Source organism: Paralichthys olivaceus, chromosome 23 (assembly GCF_024713975.1).
Source record: "Paralichthys olivaceus isolate ysfri-2021 chromosome 23, ASM2471397v2, whole genome shotgun sequence".
Taxonomy (NCBI): Eukaryota; Metazoa; Chordata; class Actinopteri; order Pleuronectiformes; family Paralichthyidae; genus Paralichthys; species Paralichthys olivaceus.
The window spans coordinates 2,784,477-2,801,340 of record NC_091115.1 but is presented as its reverse complement, the minus strand read 5'-3'; the positions used below and the strand labels follow the sequence as shown (position 1 = coordinate 2,801,340).

Sequence of the window (16,864 nt, the reverse complement as noted above, 5' to 3'; positions counted from 1 at the left end):
CAGGGCCGGGGGACCTGCAGCTCCTTTCAGGGCCCGGCCTCTGATGTGAAGGCATTTCCCCCGGCACACCTCGGCTCCACAGCAGGGCCCTGCTTTCAGCATGCACACACACACACACACACACATGCACACACACACACACACAGCAGAGGAGGGGGGTATTTCTAATACTAATTATTCCACCATATGGTGGTCGGCTCCTTCACAATCGTCCTTAACCCTGCTCCCTGCAGAAACGTGCTGCGCCCAACGCCGTGCGCACTGACACATGTCATTCATATGCACATCAGCACACACATGCACCCGTTCACGTGCACTGTGTGCGTGTGTGTAACAGATGGGGATGGCGGAGCATTGTAAGAGGAGGCTGTGCAGAAATGTGCTCTCCAGTGCGTTCTCTTTATCCCCTGTGCTGACTCCTCTCGGCGGCAGACCCCCAGGAAACAAGAGCAGATTGTCTGACACCCTCCAGCCCTCCGCACCCCTCCCTCACACCCTCACAGTGGTCAACAAAAAAAATAGGAGGAGAGAGAAAAGAAGGGGTGTGTAAAAGAATGGAGAAGGCCAAAGGGAAATGGGCGGTGCTGGATGGAGTTGATGTTTGTGGAAGAGAATCTGAGAGGGATGAAAGGAAACGTGTAGTTAGAAAGAGGAGCTGGAGAAGGAGAGATAATGAGTGTTAGAGAGACAGAAGGATAGAACAGTGCTGCACATGCTTTAGAAAGGAGGGTTTAACTTCACACTGTGTCGAGGGCGTTCTGATGCATTTTCTAGAGATTAAACGTGGCTCTGGAACATAGCAAACATTATCAAGCAAGAATTACATTTAAAAAAAGGCTTCAGTCTGTTTTGTATCTTTGTTTTTTTTTTGGGGAAAAGTTAAATGAAGCAAATCTTTATTATACCACACATACCTCCACCAGGGCCCAACAGCCCCTTTAAGAAGCCACTTACCGGCACAAATTATGAAGAGAACCATCTCGGATCGGGGTGATTAAATCTAATCTGAAGAACAGACCAGCAACGCTAAAGTTAATCCAAACTCTCATTACAGCATCCTTCCACTGAGGTTCATGATAATCTGTCTTGTAGTTTTTGCGTAATCCTGCTAACTAACAAACGCAGAAGAAAACCTAGAGATAATTAACTGGACGTCCACCAGCAGTTTCAGCAAGAGCGGCCGCCAAGTCTTGCCAAAGCTTTGTGTGAGTAGATGTAATGTTATTGTTAAAAGAAGACTTTTTAAAACAGAGCTGACCGAATAATGATTTGAAAGTAAACAACAAATCTCCATATTTATAATAAAATGTTTCCAATTAAAGGAGTGAGGGTCTGAGTCAGTAGAGTTTAGTGTAGGTCTCTTATCACGACCCTCTCAAAATTAAACATGATACCCATGAATTCAAAAAGAAAATAACCCAAACCGCTCAATCTGTCACCTCTACACTTGTTGAACGTGTTTCTAAGACACTTGTAACTGACGTCTCCATCTCATATTAATTGTGGTGTGTATATAAGCGAGCTCCCCCTGCCCACAGCTCTGATTACTTCTGTGAATACCGGGTTGGGAAACAGCCAGCTGCTCCAGCGGGACCATTTCTCGCTGCCTTTGTCAGCGCGCCGACCCGCCCAGCAGGGAAACAAGTGTTTGCTGCAGCACTGAGGGAAGTGGGAAAGAAAATGTCACGAGCAGCTTTAGGGATGACCTGCGCTGTGTTGACCATTCAGAGGCAGAAATGTGGCTTTTATTAGGTCCAGAGGCTGAAACAGAAAGATGTTCTTGGACCAGTTTGAGTTTTTGAAAAACACTTTGAATAAAATGCTCAGTCACACTTTTTGTCTTTGTTTTTTTTGCAGGATGCCTCCATTTCAGACCCGAGAGAAGAAGAGACGTTGTGCAGAGCGAGGGCCTGAGCGCAGGACGCAGCTCTGCTGTTGTTGTTCCCTGTCCCCCGCTCCCTGTCACCCCACCGCCATCCACCATTAATCCAACCCCTCCCCAACAATACGCCCTCCACCCTGCGTCTGGAAGAAAAAAGCCTAAACCCAACACAGTGCCAGCGTCTCCCTCCCGCTCCCCCCCTGCTCCAGAGGAGGTTGATAAATCTCAGGAGAGGGAGGAAGCTGTGGCGTCAGTCAACGAGCCGGACTCAGAGCTGCAGCTCAGGCCTGTTGGGTCCGAGCGCTCAGCGTCACCGCCCCCCCTCTCACACGGGTCGCTCTCAGATCTAAGTCGTCCACCTTCCAGTTTATTCAGCCGCAGCACAAACCTAACCAGCGGCAGGAGCAGTGTCCTGTCTGGTAAAACATCCCCTGAAACCTTTTTCTCATACATGCTTTTGATTTTCTTTTAAATAACTGATCACGATCTTTATATTCATCATTTCTTTACTCAAAACCCAAAGAGAAAAACATCAAATCCTTATATCTGTGAAGTAACACATATCTTTGAAAACCGAACCTGCCACCCTCTGTATGTTGGGCGCCCGCTGGCTCAACTTGAATTAGTGCATTAAAAAAGAATCTATTATTTTGATAATCTCTATGTTAAAGCCGTTTATCAAGCAAGAATTTACTTAGCTGCAAACTGAGACTTGCACTTTGCTCTTTTTACCCAGAACTGATGATCTGAGCTGTGAGTTTTTGATAACAAACTTGATTTTATCATTTCAGGTAAAGAATAGAAGTAAAGTCACAGTTTTCTTTTGTCTTTCAGCAGCAGTTACCAGGGACTTAGACCCAGAGGGCTGCGGCTGTTCCTCTCCACCTTCACCAGCGATGCAGTTACCTCTGCTGCATTCTCACCCTCCAGCAGGATCCAACCCTCCTCCACCCTCTATGAACATCACCACCACCACCAACCCTCCACTCTGCGAGCCGCTCTTCGGCCAAACCAAACCACTCTCATCTCGCCCGACTTCAGGCCTCCGCCTCAACTCAGGCAAACCTCTGAGCGGTCACAGAAGCACAAAGAGTCTCCAGCAGGATGCTTCCGCAGATCTTTACCCGTCCTTGGACTCAGACCGTGGCCTTGTCACGCTGGCGTTCCCCTCGGCTACCTGGTCTTCCTGCCCAAGTCCACAGACGACCACTCCCCGCTCAGGGTCAGTGGCAGATCTGACCCCTTCCCCTCCTTTGAGTCGGCTGGACTCCGCCCGCTGGCCTGTTCTGCCTCCCATCTCCCCCTTCAGAGGTGAGAAATGAGCTCTGCCACATATGGACGGTTCGCAGCCTCCTCCCTGCCCGGCGCTAGGCTCCTGCCCACATTCTTACAAGCCCGATTGTCCTGAACACGGCTTGACATCCTCACATAAACAAAGACCCCCGGGCCAGACACAGAGAAATCAAAGCCTGTTTCTAAAGCGAGGCGTTAAGATGCTCCTGCCCCATCAACACATTGTGAAAGCGTCCCTGTTTTCCCACCTCCTCCCACCACGTAATAAATAACGCATAGAGCTTTTCTTTTTCCTTTAAATCATCAATAGAGCGGAGGGCTTTTGATGAAAAGCTGGTACCATTTGATTCCTTGTTCAAAAGCATGAGGCCCCCAACAATAGAAGTCGGGGTCCCTACCTCGTGTGCCGTGCCCCTCAGCCTCGGCTCCTCCACGCCTTCACTATTCTCTGCACTCTGCGAGGGAGACGTGTTGCCGATGGTCATAAATCCACACTGACCACCGCTCGCTGACGGCACAGCACCTCCACAATAGCTCCGATCCACAATACCTCCGCGGCTTTCCTGCGGCCACTAATTTACCGTCCCCAATGGGGATAAAGGACGGGGCCACTGACATCTGACTCCTGCAGGAACTTTATGAAAGAAAGCAAACAATGTGGAAATTGTGTAGGGATTTTCTCTTTTCTATCAGAGACATCTACTGTTCCCTGTGTGGTGCTGTGCTGCAGGGGGGCCCATGCTGTTCTGTTCATGGCAGACAGAGCGAGTGTCACTGGTTCATTTATTTGAGCACAGATGGAGGCGGTTCAAGCTCAATGTGGAGCTCGGATAAGGATAAGTCTGGTTTATTACAACTTTGATCTGGTTTTTAAGTTTCGACCATCATTCCCATCAGTTTTGATAACAACACACAGAACTGACACCGGACAGATTGTAAACATGCAAACTGTTTATCCAGATCTTCACCCAAAATGTCAGTGATAATGCTGCATTGACTCGGTCTATTGACTGTGAGTGGGCTCCTTTAGGGCCACGTCCAGACCGCTGTGCTGAATCAGCCGATGTGGAGTGCTCCAGCAAACAGTGTTTAGTGTGATAGTGTTTCTGCTTGTTTCTTGTCTTGTTGATCTGACTTGGTCAAATTCCCAGATCTAATTCGGGCAATGAAAAGTTAGTAAATTAGGTGGTTTGCATCAGCCGCAGGGGATCAGGTATTATTTTAACCCTGTGTGGTATCCGTACTGTACACACACACCCCCAGAGGCTGACGGGAGTCTCCTCATCTCACTCGGCCCTTGTGACCCCCTGCATCGTTTTCTCAGATCCCCCTGTGATCCTCAGCGTGACCCTGCGCTGATCTGTTTTCAGCAACATCTCCGGAGTGTCACTGTCCCTCACAATGGCGTGAGGGGGGGGCAGTGGCCTGGCCTGGCCTGGCCTCTCCACTCTGGGTCTTTCAGCACGGCGCTGTGACCGGGATAAGAGGGCCACGGTCGAACAGAGAAGTCCTTGTCCGTCCCTGACTCTACCACCACCACCCTTAACCTCCCCGAAAAACTCTCCCTGACTCAGTGCAGCCCCTCGTCGGCTGAGAATGACAGCTGAGTTGACAGCAGCAATATGCTTTGAAGTGTCGAGTCAAGTCCTTCCATTGTCTCTTGGAGGAGAGTGCGGAGCCGCTCAAGTGCACAATGCTGCTGCGGTGGTGTGTGTGTGTGTGTGTGTGTGTGTGTGTGTGTGTGTGTGTGTGTGTGTAGCTTCTCACACACTCGACGGTGTGAGGGTGGCTTCATGTGTACTCGCCCATGTGGGCAGACTCAACCACGGAGCTGAGTTTGCCTTTTTTCCTTTTAGAGCCTCTGTATATATTATCCTTTTGTCCGGGACAAGCTGCTCTGCATTTCTAATGTGAGAAAAGCCTCAACAAGCCTCTTTCAGGCCGGTGACAAAACACACCACCCGGTCAAACTGTGTCACTCGCTAATCCTCCAATTTCAAACCCAGGAAGAATGGAATAGTTTGGTTTGGAGATAACTAATTAGTAACTTCACTGTGGTGATTAGGGCTTAGGTGCAGAGTTTGTCGCTCAGTGTTTACCGCAGGTGAGGTGAAACTACTTTCGCCCTGAAGGTGTGACCGTGACGCCGTCCTCAGACTCTCTCCTGGAGGTCCTGGGGTTTGTTTTGGGTGTTGTTCACTTGTCAGAGTGTAAAACCTGTAAGAGACAGGATTTAACTAAACCCACAACAACACCCAGCCGAGATCTTTCATCTGATGTCACTGCGTCTCAACGATCCAGCCTGTGGCCCTGAGATTCACCGACATCACAACACGAGAGGATAAACTGCAATTTGTCTTTTTTAATTATTTGTGTCTGACAGTCGTTATTTCTCCAAAGGAGAGAGAAAGAAAAGGAAAAAGAAAGATGTCACTCAGCTTTACAACAATGTCTCCTCAGCCCCTCCCACAGTCTCAACACCCCAGATTGTTCATAAATGAAATAAAGGTCAGATGTCAGGGAGTATCCTAAGACAACAATTTTTTTTATTGGCCTTTAGATTTCAAGTTGAGCTGAGGACTGTTGTGGTAATGCAAGGCATCCTTAGGTCCTTGGTTGAATTTTGTGTAATCCTTGAAACAGTCTGGTTAAGAAGACATTAGATTATATCATATTTAAATAAGACGATATTGTTTTCTGAATGTTTTCCCTGGTTCACTGTTCACCTTCAGTTCTCCCAGTTGGTTTCAGAGTCATTCATTCACCTCTTCTTTGCATTTCGATTATATTATTTCCTAATGCATCAGCCCACGTGAATCATTAATGTTCCATCCAACCCTCATCATCATCAACATTATCATGTCATAACACAACACGCCCACTCTTGTGCTCTTGCAGGACGCTGTGGCACAGCGGCGTCGCGCTACTCGGAGGTCAGCTGTAGTCGCTCTCACGTGTTCGATGAACTGGACGCCATCGCCCCGCCGTCTATTTCCTGTCCGTCCTTGGAGCAGGCGTCAGACTCTTCAGGCTGCTCTTCACCTCACAGAGGTACAAACACACGCTGGGGCGCGGACATCCATCCTAAAGGCCAATTCTCATCATATCGCTGTGTTTAACCGTAATGTGCAGATATTTGCATGCTCATGCTTTCCTGAGCTTTCTTTATGCACAAGGTGATGTATTTAAATGGACAACAAGACTATTTCATTTACACAATAATAAAATTGGAGACACAAAAACAAACTCAACTATTACGTCTTTCAGCAAGTAAGTTAATTCATTGACAAGTCAATGGATCAACAAAACCCTCTGACACCAAACCTGAGTTTTAGAATCTTAATAAACAATGCTTTTCATTTGCATATGACTGTTTTTAAAAGTTTGAAGTTTCAGCCAGACTTTATTTTAGCTCCTTTTTGAGATTCTTATGACAAAAGGAAAAATCAATACTGTCTTGTACTTGAGGTGTCTGTGTCTGTTGTTGTTCCTTGTGTGTGTGTGTGTGTGTGTGTGTGTGTGTGTGTGTGTGTGTGGTTGCGTGTGCGTGCGACTCCCAGTAACGTCTCAATTAGACATGCTCTCCTTCCTCTGTGACTTCTGCCGTGCTCCAGACAGCGGTGGTCTTATCTGAGTACTCACTGTGTCAGGTCTTTTAAATCAGCCCATGTTGGCCAACAAAGGCCGAGTAAATGCATTGTGGGTGCATGCCAGTGTTAGATAGCATGTGTAAGTTTGTGTTTGTGTGTGTGTGTGTGTGTGTGTGTGTCCTGGGGTTGGTCAGTGAGCTGCGGAGGGGGACATTAGCCAATGAAGACTTCCTCCACCTCCCTCCCAGCCCGCTAATCCCCCGACAAGGTGTTTAACCTGCTCGCTTGACCCGAACCTCTGTCTGAACCTGGTGACCTTTGCCCCGAGGATGTGGAGGGATCGGAGCAGCCCCTGCATGATAACAGCAACCCGATGCCCAAACCAAATGCTCTGCCCAATGTGAGCTAATGCTCCAGACTGATTTTTATCAGCAACAGCCCAATTTGCATCTGTGTAGTATGTGGAGACAGATTTAAATCCTCACTCAGCAGCATCTTTATTGAAAACCGCAGATATCGTCAGGCTACTGAGACCTAAACACCGAGTCTTAATTACAGAGGAGATTCTGGCCTTGACTGAAATGTTAGACTTGATTTGCTTCAGTAACTGAAAACTGGCCTCAACTAAATTTTTGGGGGATTACTAAAAAATCTTTAACGCTCGATCCGGAAAAAACCCAGAACAATATACAAAATTAGGCCCTTTACTAATGTTGCATTTTTAATTAGTTGATGTCTTTCTCCAAAGTCATCCCACTCTACGATCACGCATTTGAATTCTAAGCATGTCCGCTTCCTTCTGACGCTAAGTGGGTGGTAACCAGTGGGTCTTAATCACAAGATTAGTCATTTGTTATCTGCCACTGTGTTTGCTAAGTCTCTTTCAATCTTGTGGCCGCTTTAGGCTAATGATGGACTAATAGCAGGGCCTAACTGAAAGTGTGTCCCTCCACATTGTGTTACAGCCACAGTTATCCCAGGGATTTCCTCTCAACGACTCCTTCGTTTATCAGCCGAGGCAACAGTTCCTTTTTCTCAGCAGAGGGATTGTTTTACCAAATATCAACACACCCACCAACACGAGTCTGACTTCCCAACAGAAGAGAGAGTGTGTGTGTGTGTGTGTGTGTGTGTGTGTGTGTGTGTGTGTGTGTGTGTGTGTGTGTGTGTGTACAGCGGGGATACCTGCAGCGGACCGTGTTGTGTGAAATCCCCTCGGAGAGCAATGGCAGCTCCACACAACCAGCATGGGTCGGGGATTTGCATGGGCACTGAGCCACACTGTCACTGATCCGCTTTTAATTGGGTGTGACGATGAGAACTTTGGAGCCTAGAGCGGGAGGTGGGGTGTGTGGGGGGGTGATGAGTCGCTCTGGGCTGGAGGTGGGGTGGATAGATGGTCGGGGAATTTACAGTAATTTCATAATCCAGTTCAACAAGTCGTACAGTCTAATTTTGTGCGATTATTTTTAAAGGTCAGCAGGTTGTATTGTTTCATGACACATTTCTGCTTTTGATTCATTGATTATATGAAGAATATTGTTCTGTGTATATATAAATATATATATATATATTTATATTTACACACACATATATATATATAAACATGTTCATATGTTGACAGTTGGTAAGTTAATTTTCTAGGGTGCTCACACACATTAACCTGCTGAGGGGTAGAGTGGTCGTCCTCCAACCAGAAGGTCGGCGGTTCATTCCTCAGTCTTCCCCATTTGCATGCCGAAGTGTCCTTGGGCAAGATACTAAACGCGTAAATGGAATAAAAGCGTCTGCCTAATGAAATGTAATGTAATGTAACCTAACTGTGCTCGCCGCAAGGCTCCAGTAGGTCCAAGGCTTTAAGTCTTATCTTTAAATGATAATAATTTATCTGGTTAACATTTCTACCAAACCTGTCTCAACAATTATTCCTGAAAACAGTGGAACTGGACCTAAAATGTAAAATGAAGATGAAGAAGATAACGTGTTTCTCTTCTTATTGTTTGCAGCTCCACACGGACCCATTAATGTTCTGTGAACTTCTTCAAATGATTCACTTATGCAAAAGCAAACCAGTTTGACAGAACACATTTGTTTTGTGCTGCAGGACATTTTCCTGACTTTATTGTTTTAATCTCCCTCTGCAGAGCTGTCCCCTGGCCTGGCAGCACTGACGATGGGCTGTGACTCGGGGAATCTGGGCCCCCTCTCCCGGGTCCAGCTGCTCCTCTTGGACCGACCAGAGCCTGAGACCTTGCCGAGCCCCTACGGTCAGGAGGAGGATTTCCCACCACTGGAGGACTGGATGCAGTACGATCCAGGACTGACATCAGCAGGTGAAGATGTCTCAACACATGCATGTGAATTTATCCCTCTTTTTCTCTCTGGAATCATGATACATGCAAATTACAAGATCTCAAATATTATCGGAGGTAGTGTTGATCATGGGGATTTTTAGGTTTGGCAATATACAGTGATCTTAATGCCAGGATTAAATATAATCCAGCAAAAATACCCAGATACACCTGATATGAGCAACTTGTTAACGCTTGGTGGGAAAGAAGCGGAAAGAGGAAGTTCAGGCGTCACAGAAGACAAACTTTGAGTCAGCATCAAGTGTCCTCACTAACTATTGAAACTTGTTTATAAAGTTGACAGGTGTCTGTGATTTATTAGTGATTCAAACACGTTAAACTCTCGTGATTATTCTTTGAGTATATTTTCTTAAAAGGCTTACAAGAAATCTCAGTTCACTGAGTCTGAGCGTCCTGCTCTGTCGAATCTTTCTGACAGTTTGAACGAGATCGTTTGATAAGCAAAAACCGTCACTTCACTAACAGGGAGCAGTCAGACAGGTGTGTCCATGTGTGTGTCTGTGTGTGTCCATGTGTGTGGGTGTTTGGAGACAACACATGAACAGACAGAGGGGGAAAACATGACACTGTATTCATGTGTTTTCTGCGACCGGCCTTGAGAGTAAGCATCGCCTTTTATGGCGCCAAGCAGCTTCTTTTTTAACGAGCTGCGACACCGCCTCTCATCTGCTCGCTGGCATGCAAACTGCTTTTCCCCAAAGGTGTGGCGACTCGGGAAAGGTTTATAGGGATATCAGGATGTACCATATTAATAAAGATCAAACCGCTGGAGTGGATTATTAACTGGGAAAGTCCGAGTAAGATAGCTGGAGACACTTAGAAGCGAGCGCAGCACACGTAACAGTGGATAAGGAGCTGAGAGGAAAACTCACTCAGTCTAGTGCTGTTTGTTTATAGTCTGATAACGTCTCAGAGATAAACACAGCCGAGGTTTAAAGGTTCAGTTCGGCCAAATAGCAAAAAGACACATCTCAGTTAAATCTGGCCGTATGTAATCATGCAGGTAGTTTAAGTTTATCTCTCCGAGTTTTGAAACATTTGTGAAATTTAATTTCTTCTCCCAGAATGAAAAAATGAGATCAACACTGCTGTCTTTAGTTTTTTTTGTGATAGAATTTATGATGCACTGTGCATAGGAATGGAGAAGTGATGACACCAGTATCTGCCATCAGAGTGTTTGTGGCTCCAGGGATGACAGTGTTGTTCCACTTTCTCAGATGATGAATCCTGATTTCACTAGCGCCACCTTGAGGTTGACGTGTGGTCCGGCCTGAAATGCTTGAATAAGTATCAATTAATTGCTGGTTAACTTGTCGCTAATATTTCAAGGACAATGGAGGATGAGCTGTAGTAAAGTCAAAACTGTGATTTATGACGGAAGGTTCTCAAGAAGGTTCCAGTTCGAATCCTGGGTCGGCCGCTGTTTTTTTTTTCTGTGTGGAGTTTCCGTGTTCTCCTCGTGTCGTTTCAAATGTTAGGATTTTAAAAATAAATATAACTGTGAGAGTCTCCTCAGTGTAGGTCACTGTGCCTTTATTCTCGATAACTGACATCGCAACGTTTTCCTTTTCTACTGAAGAAAGGGCTCATGAAAGAAAAGTCTCGACTGTCCATAGTAACAAGTAGTTGAATATTTTATGTGTAATGAGCGACACAATAGTAAATCCATTCACCTCCACTCTGTTGGCATAGATGCAGAATCCCAGAGGCTCAAAACCTGCACAAATAAAACCGAAGCTATTTGCATTCTGAGATATCACAAGAGGAAAGAGGGAGAATATGTTTTTGTATCTCGGAGCCGGCTCATTACCAGCAGAAGAGAATCTGGTCACCATGGCGCTGCTGTTTTTGTATTCATGCATTTGTGCCTGCAATGTTTACAACAAGAGGAAAAATCTGTGTGACTTTGCTGGAAGCCTCCTCTCTGTGTGTCTCCAGAACAAAGTTTGCACCTGGCACGCTCCTGCAGACAGGTGCTCCTCCGGGGTTTTGTTGCTCCATTTTTTGCCGCTATTTGCTCAGAGATTAAGAGCCATAATTGAAGCTAATTCACGACATTACTCATATCTGTGCACACACTTTCAACCACAAAAGACAAGTGTGCACGGCAGAGTGTGCCGCAGGGCTGACATTTATGTACACCCGTGCACGACGCACACGCCTGCCTGCTTGCTTACATACGCCACACCACAATTGCTTCCTCTCTCTTCAGCCTGACTTTGTGTCTTGTGTGTGTGGGGTTTTTTTTGTGTCAGGTGCTCTGAGGCCCCTCACAGCTGGCAGCATCTCTGAAAGGTGTGACTCCGCAGGGAAAGTCCAGGAAAACAAATCGGTGAGTGCCGCCGCCTCTTGTGAAACCGCTTTTCACTCTCTACCCCCCTCCTCCGTTCATCTATCAGATTTCCTCCAAAAGCGGGGCCGCGGCGTGCCGAGAGCAAACACTAAGTCTTCAAGAATCAACTCCTGTCAGACAATGAGCCCGGACCTGGTACACAGAGTCTGCCTCCCACACAAAGACCCCCTTTTACATACTGGAACTGGTATGCATTTATAACTGTCATTGCAGCAAGACGAGCTAAATTGTTGTTGATAATTGAGACACAATATAACAGAGGGCACGCGGCGTGCAGCAGGTGTGTGGTTAATCAGTCACGGGCTGCAGGAGAGCGGGGGGAGGACCCACTGTACGGGGAACAGGCAGCCTTTTACACCAGCTCATTGCTCTGCCGCAGGGGGTCCACTCGGCTAAACGCCCAACATGGTGGGATTCTTTTGGAGGATGCACCACCACCAGGATCAGACAGGGGTCGAAGGGTTGGAGAGGTGCTGTGCGTGCTGGGCTCCTGTGGAATGGAAGCAGGTGCTCCACGTGATCTACGATTAATCTCCCCTTTATGACGGATGAGAGAGAGCCCCTGAAAAGCATGAATGAGACTCATAAGCCCCCCCACAATTATGTCTAACCACAATGAGGAGCTGGAGTCCTCGGATTCATACGACAGCTATTTGCATAATACACCTCAGTGAAGCTGGTATTCACACACTGGATTATTCATAATGAAGAGCGGCTGATAAGAAACCAGCGGCGTGTTTGGAGACATGCAGTGGGAGGAGCTGCTGCTTCTGGGGGTAGTTTTTATTATTATTTGAAACTTTTCATTCCACGATGTTCCTCAACATAAAAACTCTCCTGGATCGTTGAACATAGTTGCTTGAGACTTTGGGAGCTTTCACACCCACGTTTTTCAGTTTCGACCTTCTGACTGTTTAGTTTAGTTTAGATCGTGTTCTGGACCGACAGACCAAATTTTAGTCATGTGGTCCGTATCGGTCTGTGGAAGTTCTTAGATTTGCTTATTTTAAACCCCTTTGTGCCTGAACTCTTTCTAAAAGTCTCTCCTCTTCCCTATAGGACCAATCTGACGAAGGCTCCGGTTCACCATCGTCATGGATCATCGACCAGAGTCCATCGTACAACATGTTCAGATCCTCGTGCTCTCCCTGCCCGTCCAACCACAGTACTGCATCCCTCACATCCCCCCAGAAAATGATTATTTTCCACGATCTGCGTGTGCCGCTATGACAAACCAACTTGTTGAAAGCTGGCTCTTGGTCTCGAGAGCCTATAACAACAATACTTAATCAATACAAGAGCCTGTCTTCTCCGTTAGCGTCTGATCCGGTAAAAGCCCATTCAGTCCCTGTCAGCTCTGGTTTATTAGGAGCCATTGTCTCCTCACTGTCAGCGCTGTGTTTGGCGTTCCCTTGCCTCCGGTACACTTAAGCCCGCTAATCCTTGCTAGGGCCAGCTGGCTCGCGGTATCACCTTCACCTGTGTGGCCGACTTGTGTACATTCATGAGTGATGGGTCCCGAGGCGGCGTTTACTGTACGGACCACAAACACTGGAAAACTGGCAGCGCGAGACGTGGGGAAAAGGTCAGGAGTTGTGTCTCCGCCCTCGAACTGAGAGATGCCTGTTTTTCCCTCCCACCGTGGCTTTGACCACGTCTGTCGGGCTGCGATCATGTTCGCTCTCTTTCCGCTGGTGACTCACTGGTCCAGTATCAGTCATCGTGCACCAACACTAATGGTCCGTGGTTCACTGTGTTCCTGCAAGATTTTTCTAATGCATCCATCTTATCAGAGATTGATGAGCGGGCCGAGCTAAACGTTTCAGACCAGTGATTCATCTTTGTGATTCTCTGCGTCTGATGTCGGACTGCTGAGCTTAATTATTCACTCAGATTCAGATTTTGATATGTACATATAGGCACAAAGTACGATGCACAATATGAGCAAATGGTTCATACATAGTCTGTGCCAATTACAAACTACAAATACATTACTCAATAGAAAACAACAAAATAAATTCGTTTATATATGTGAATAATTGCAGAGTAGTATTCTAATAAACTATAATATGGAGACAAATAAATAAAGATATTTACTATTATTGGATCCTAATCAAGCCGTTGTCAGGGCACCCACAAATCAAAGCTAAGTGTTTAAAGTTTAACTTTCCAAAAGCTTGACTTGTGATTGGCTGCTTGTTTCCAACAGGAGAGACGGGTTTTATACAGTTTTTGCTGTAGAGAGTGATGGATTCATTATCTTGTTAAATGTACACGCTGCACATCTATCTATTGTCCTCGACTACAATGAGTGAAATTCCCTACAGCTTTAAAACAGCGCTCCCTGTTTAACTGCCCTGTAAGAATTAGACAAACATGGAAAAAAAGATGTCACCCAGAGGATTCGGGTGATGGCTTCTGTGCTTTGACCTTTTGGAGGCCAAAGGCATGGTCACCCTGTGGGGGAGGAGGGCTGAGGGTCATCAGCAGGGCGTGGAGGGGTCACGCCTCAGGTCACAGAAGTCTCGAAAAGATGCCCAGTGTGTGGCATGTCTTTGTGTGGATAGGTGAGATTTGGTTACCCTGGAGGTGCACGTAGTTCAACCTTTCAATAGCGCTGCTAAGTAATGGAGGGACTGACCTCATTTTGACTCAACGTATATGAGATAGTTGGGAAAATGGGCTGGAAACACAATTAGCATGTGATTTAGTGTCTCACGTCCAGGCGGCCAAAGCCCTGGCTGAGGTGTCCTGAACTTTTTACAGGTTGTACAAAACGGAACAGTGGGGCTGAATCCAAGAAAGAAGATCTGAAATAATATTACAAGAAAAAGAGCTGTGTTATTATTACCTTTCTGTAATATCATTCAAGCTCTATACTACATTTCCCATGATGCACCTGGATTTGGGAAAATCTGTTGTTCTGATGAATATACATGTTTTTATCTTCAATGATTTTTTTTTTTTTCCTTCTGCCTGTTCCACATCAGTGAATCATCCGCTTCTTTGGATCAATTGAAAACGGTTCAGTGATTTCGAGATTAAACTGGAGCCACAAATCGGTGGCGATAAAACGCCGGTGCTCCGCAGCGAGGCTCACGATAAGACCTTTGTCCATTTGTGCTCATCAGGAATTCATAGATAGACTAATCCCTCCCCTCATAATAGTTTGGCGACTGTTTCCCCGCTGCCCCGGTCACTGCAGCGCTCACCCCAATGTTTAGCATTCAGCTGCTACTGAAGATGTTAGTGTCCCGATGAATGCGGCGATGAGCAGAGGCCACAAAGAGCACTAATCTGAACTGACCCCGGCGGATTGTTGCGGAGAGCTGAGGAAACTACGGCACACATTAGGCTCCAGAAGGACAGAGATGGTGCAAGCAGAGATTAGTCATGTAAGCAAGGATCGTTTCCCCCCAGAGGACCACACACTGACAGTGTAGCCATGTCACCTTTGTCTCTAAGCCACCGCCGCTGTGGACTCGTTGGCCATTGTCTCTGAAATCCTCCAGCATTTCCCCTAAAACCTGGACTCAAGCCCTTTGATTGGCACTTGTCAGAGCTGATAGAGAGGGTGACGTGTTGGGAAAGGCCTCGATAAAGGAGGCCTGAAAGGAAAATCCCCTCCCCATGAATAATAATTTGGTGAGGATTTTCCTTTTTTACTCCGCCCCACGGCTATTCTGCCATTCTTCCAGGAGATAGAGGAGTGAAGGCTCTGGGTGGCATCAGTGAAAAGCCTTTGCATGCTAATTGTCTCGCTGATGCTCATCCCTTTCTCAAACACGAAGAGAAAGAGATACAAGTCCGACCTTCTTGCCGCTGCCTGGTGCACTGGAAGTTGGACCGTGCTGCTGTGTGTGTGTGTGTGTTATTGTCTTCGATGGCCTTTTCGAGGGGATTTGACTCGGCCGCTCGCAGCCAAATCCAGCTATCTGCAGAGTTCAGATGCTGTGGTTGGTATGGTAACGTGCTCTGTGTGTTTTTAGATGGGCTCTTGTTTCCAGCTTGAACTGACCAGTAATCACTGTGCATTCACGGATTAGGCCGTGTTGGACGTTGGGATAGCAGGGTTTCAAAAGGGAGAAACCAAATCCTGAATAATTTAAGTCGGAGGGTTAACTGAGATTTAAAGATTGTACTTTACATAAACAGTCTGGGCTTGTAGATTTTAACCAGTGCTTGATTAGTCGATTAACCGAGTCAGTCAGGAGAAATATTATGATCCTACTCTGAGGGTAGCTGCTGATATGTGATTGTAAATTAAATATCTTATGAGTTAAGGACTATTTAAAACTATCGAGAGCCCAGAGCACCGGAACTAAAGAAAACACATTTTAAAAAAAAGAAAATATATTCATTCATTTGACATTAATTTGTGTTTTTTTGGTTGTGACCCAGAGAAATTGTCCAAAACATAAATACAATAAAGGTTGCCTCAATTTAAACATCATATATGATGCATATGAAATGGAAGTTTTGCATTTGACACCTCACAATAATGGTGATGTCACTGTTGGTGTCCAGGACATTAGGTTTGTGCTGCATATGAAAACACCCCCCCACAAAGGAATGATGAATTCTCTGCTCTAGAAGATGAATACATTTCTCATCCTGTCGTCCGTTCTGGTGACATTGAAACTTGAGTAGGACACGGGGGCTGACGGCGGCGTGTGATTGTGTGCAGTGTGGTGGAAGACGGCCCGACCAATGAGACATGGCTCCATCAATCTGTGCTGCTGACCTCTGCTCGCTCACCGACAGGATAAATGAATCCACGCCAGCGCGGTCGGACGGTTTGATAAATCCTCGCTTGGTCAAACTTTCACCTCTTGAATGAATCAAAGCATCTCCGAACATATGACATGTAAATCATCGCTCAACACAGGCAACACTCACGTTTCAAAAGCAGGAAGAAGAAAAGAGTCTGAATCTTTTGGTGCAAACTGTTGCAAAAGACAATCTGAGCCTTCCTTATATACACTGAAGCCTGCATTCACCGAGCTCTTTGTCTCCGTGCTGCTACACCGAGAGGTGCATTCTGCAGCCTGTGTATTCAGAGATAATGAGACTCTTAATTGGCTGCTCAGTGACAGAATGGATGGAGATGGAGGCTTCAGGGAGAGCATCCGTTCCTTAGTGAGACACTGAAGGGACTGAAGGGAGATGTGACTGCGGCATTTAGCAGAACAATGTGATGTGAATTGGTGTTTATTAAAGGAACAGAACTGGTTTTAGAGCTTTGTGCCAAGTGGCCACTTCCACATGGACGACAATGAATACAGATGTGTTCATTGGGACTGTGTTGGTCGCAGTGGTTATGTTGACAAAGTTAGTCCTGGTAGATAACTTCAGGCACATGCAAGACTTTGTC

At 46.3% G+C, this 16,864-nt stretch overlaps 1 protein-coding gene across 6 annotated transcripts in view; it reads left to right on the top strand.

Moving 5' to 3' along the window:
* LOC109645529 (phosphatase and actin regulator 4) overlaps positions 1–16,864 on the top strand; it is a 60,703-nt gene that overhangs the window by 23,856 nt on the left and 19,983 nt on the right. For 5 of the 6 annotated variants that reach the window (XM_069520020.1, XM_069520019.1, XM_069520021.1 and 2 more), the window contains 6 exons: positions 1,858–2,301; positions 2,717–3,193; positions 6,074–6,226; positions 8,910–9,098; positions 11,393–11,469; positions 12,550–12,655. In XM_069520020.1, coding sequence (XP_069376121.1) covers positions 1,858–2,301; positions 2,717–3,193; positions 6,074–6,226; positions 8,910–9,098; positions 11,393–11,469; positions 12,550–12,655 — 1,446 coding nt within the window. The remainder of the gene's footprint in view (positions 1–1,857; positions 2,302–2,716; positions 3,194–6,073; positions 6,227–8,909; positions 9,099–11,392; positions 11,470–12,549; positions 12,656–16,864) is intronic. The other variant, XM_069520022.1, reaches the window with a different exon arrangement.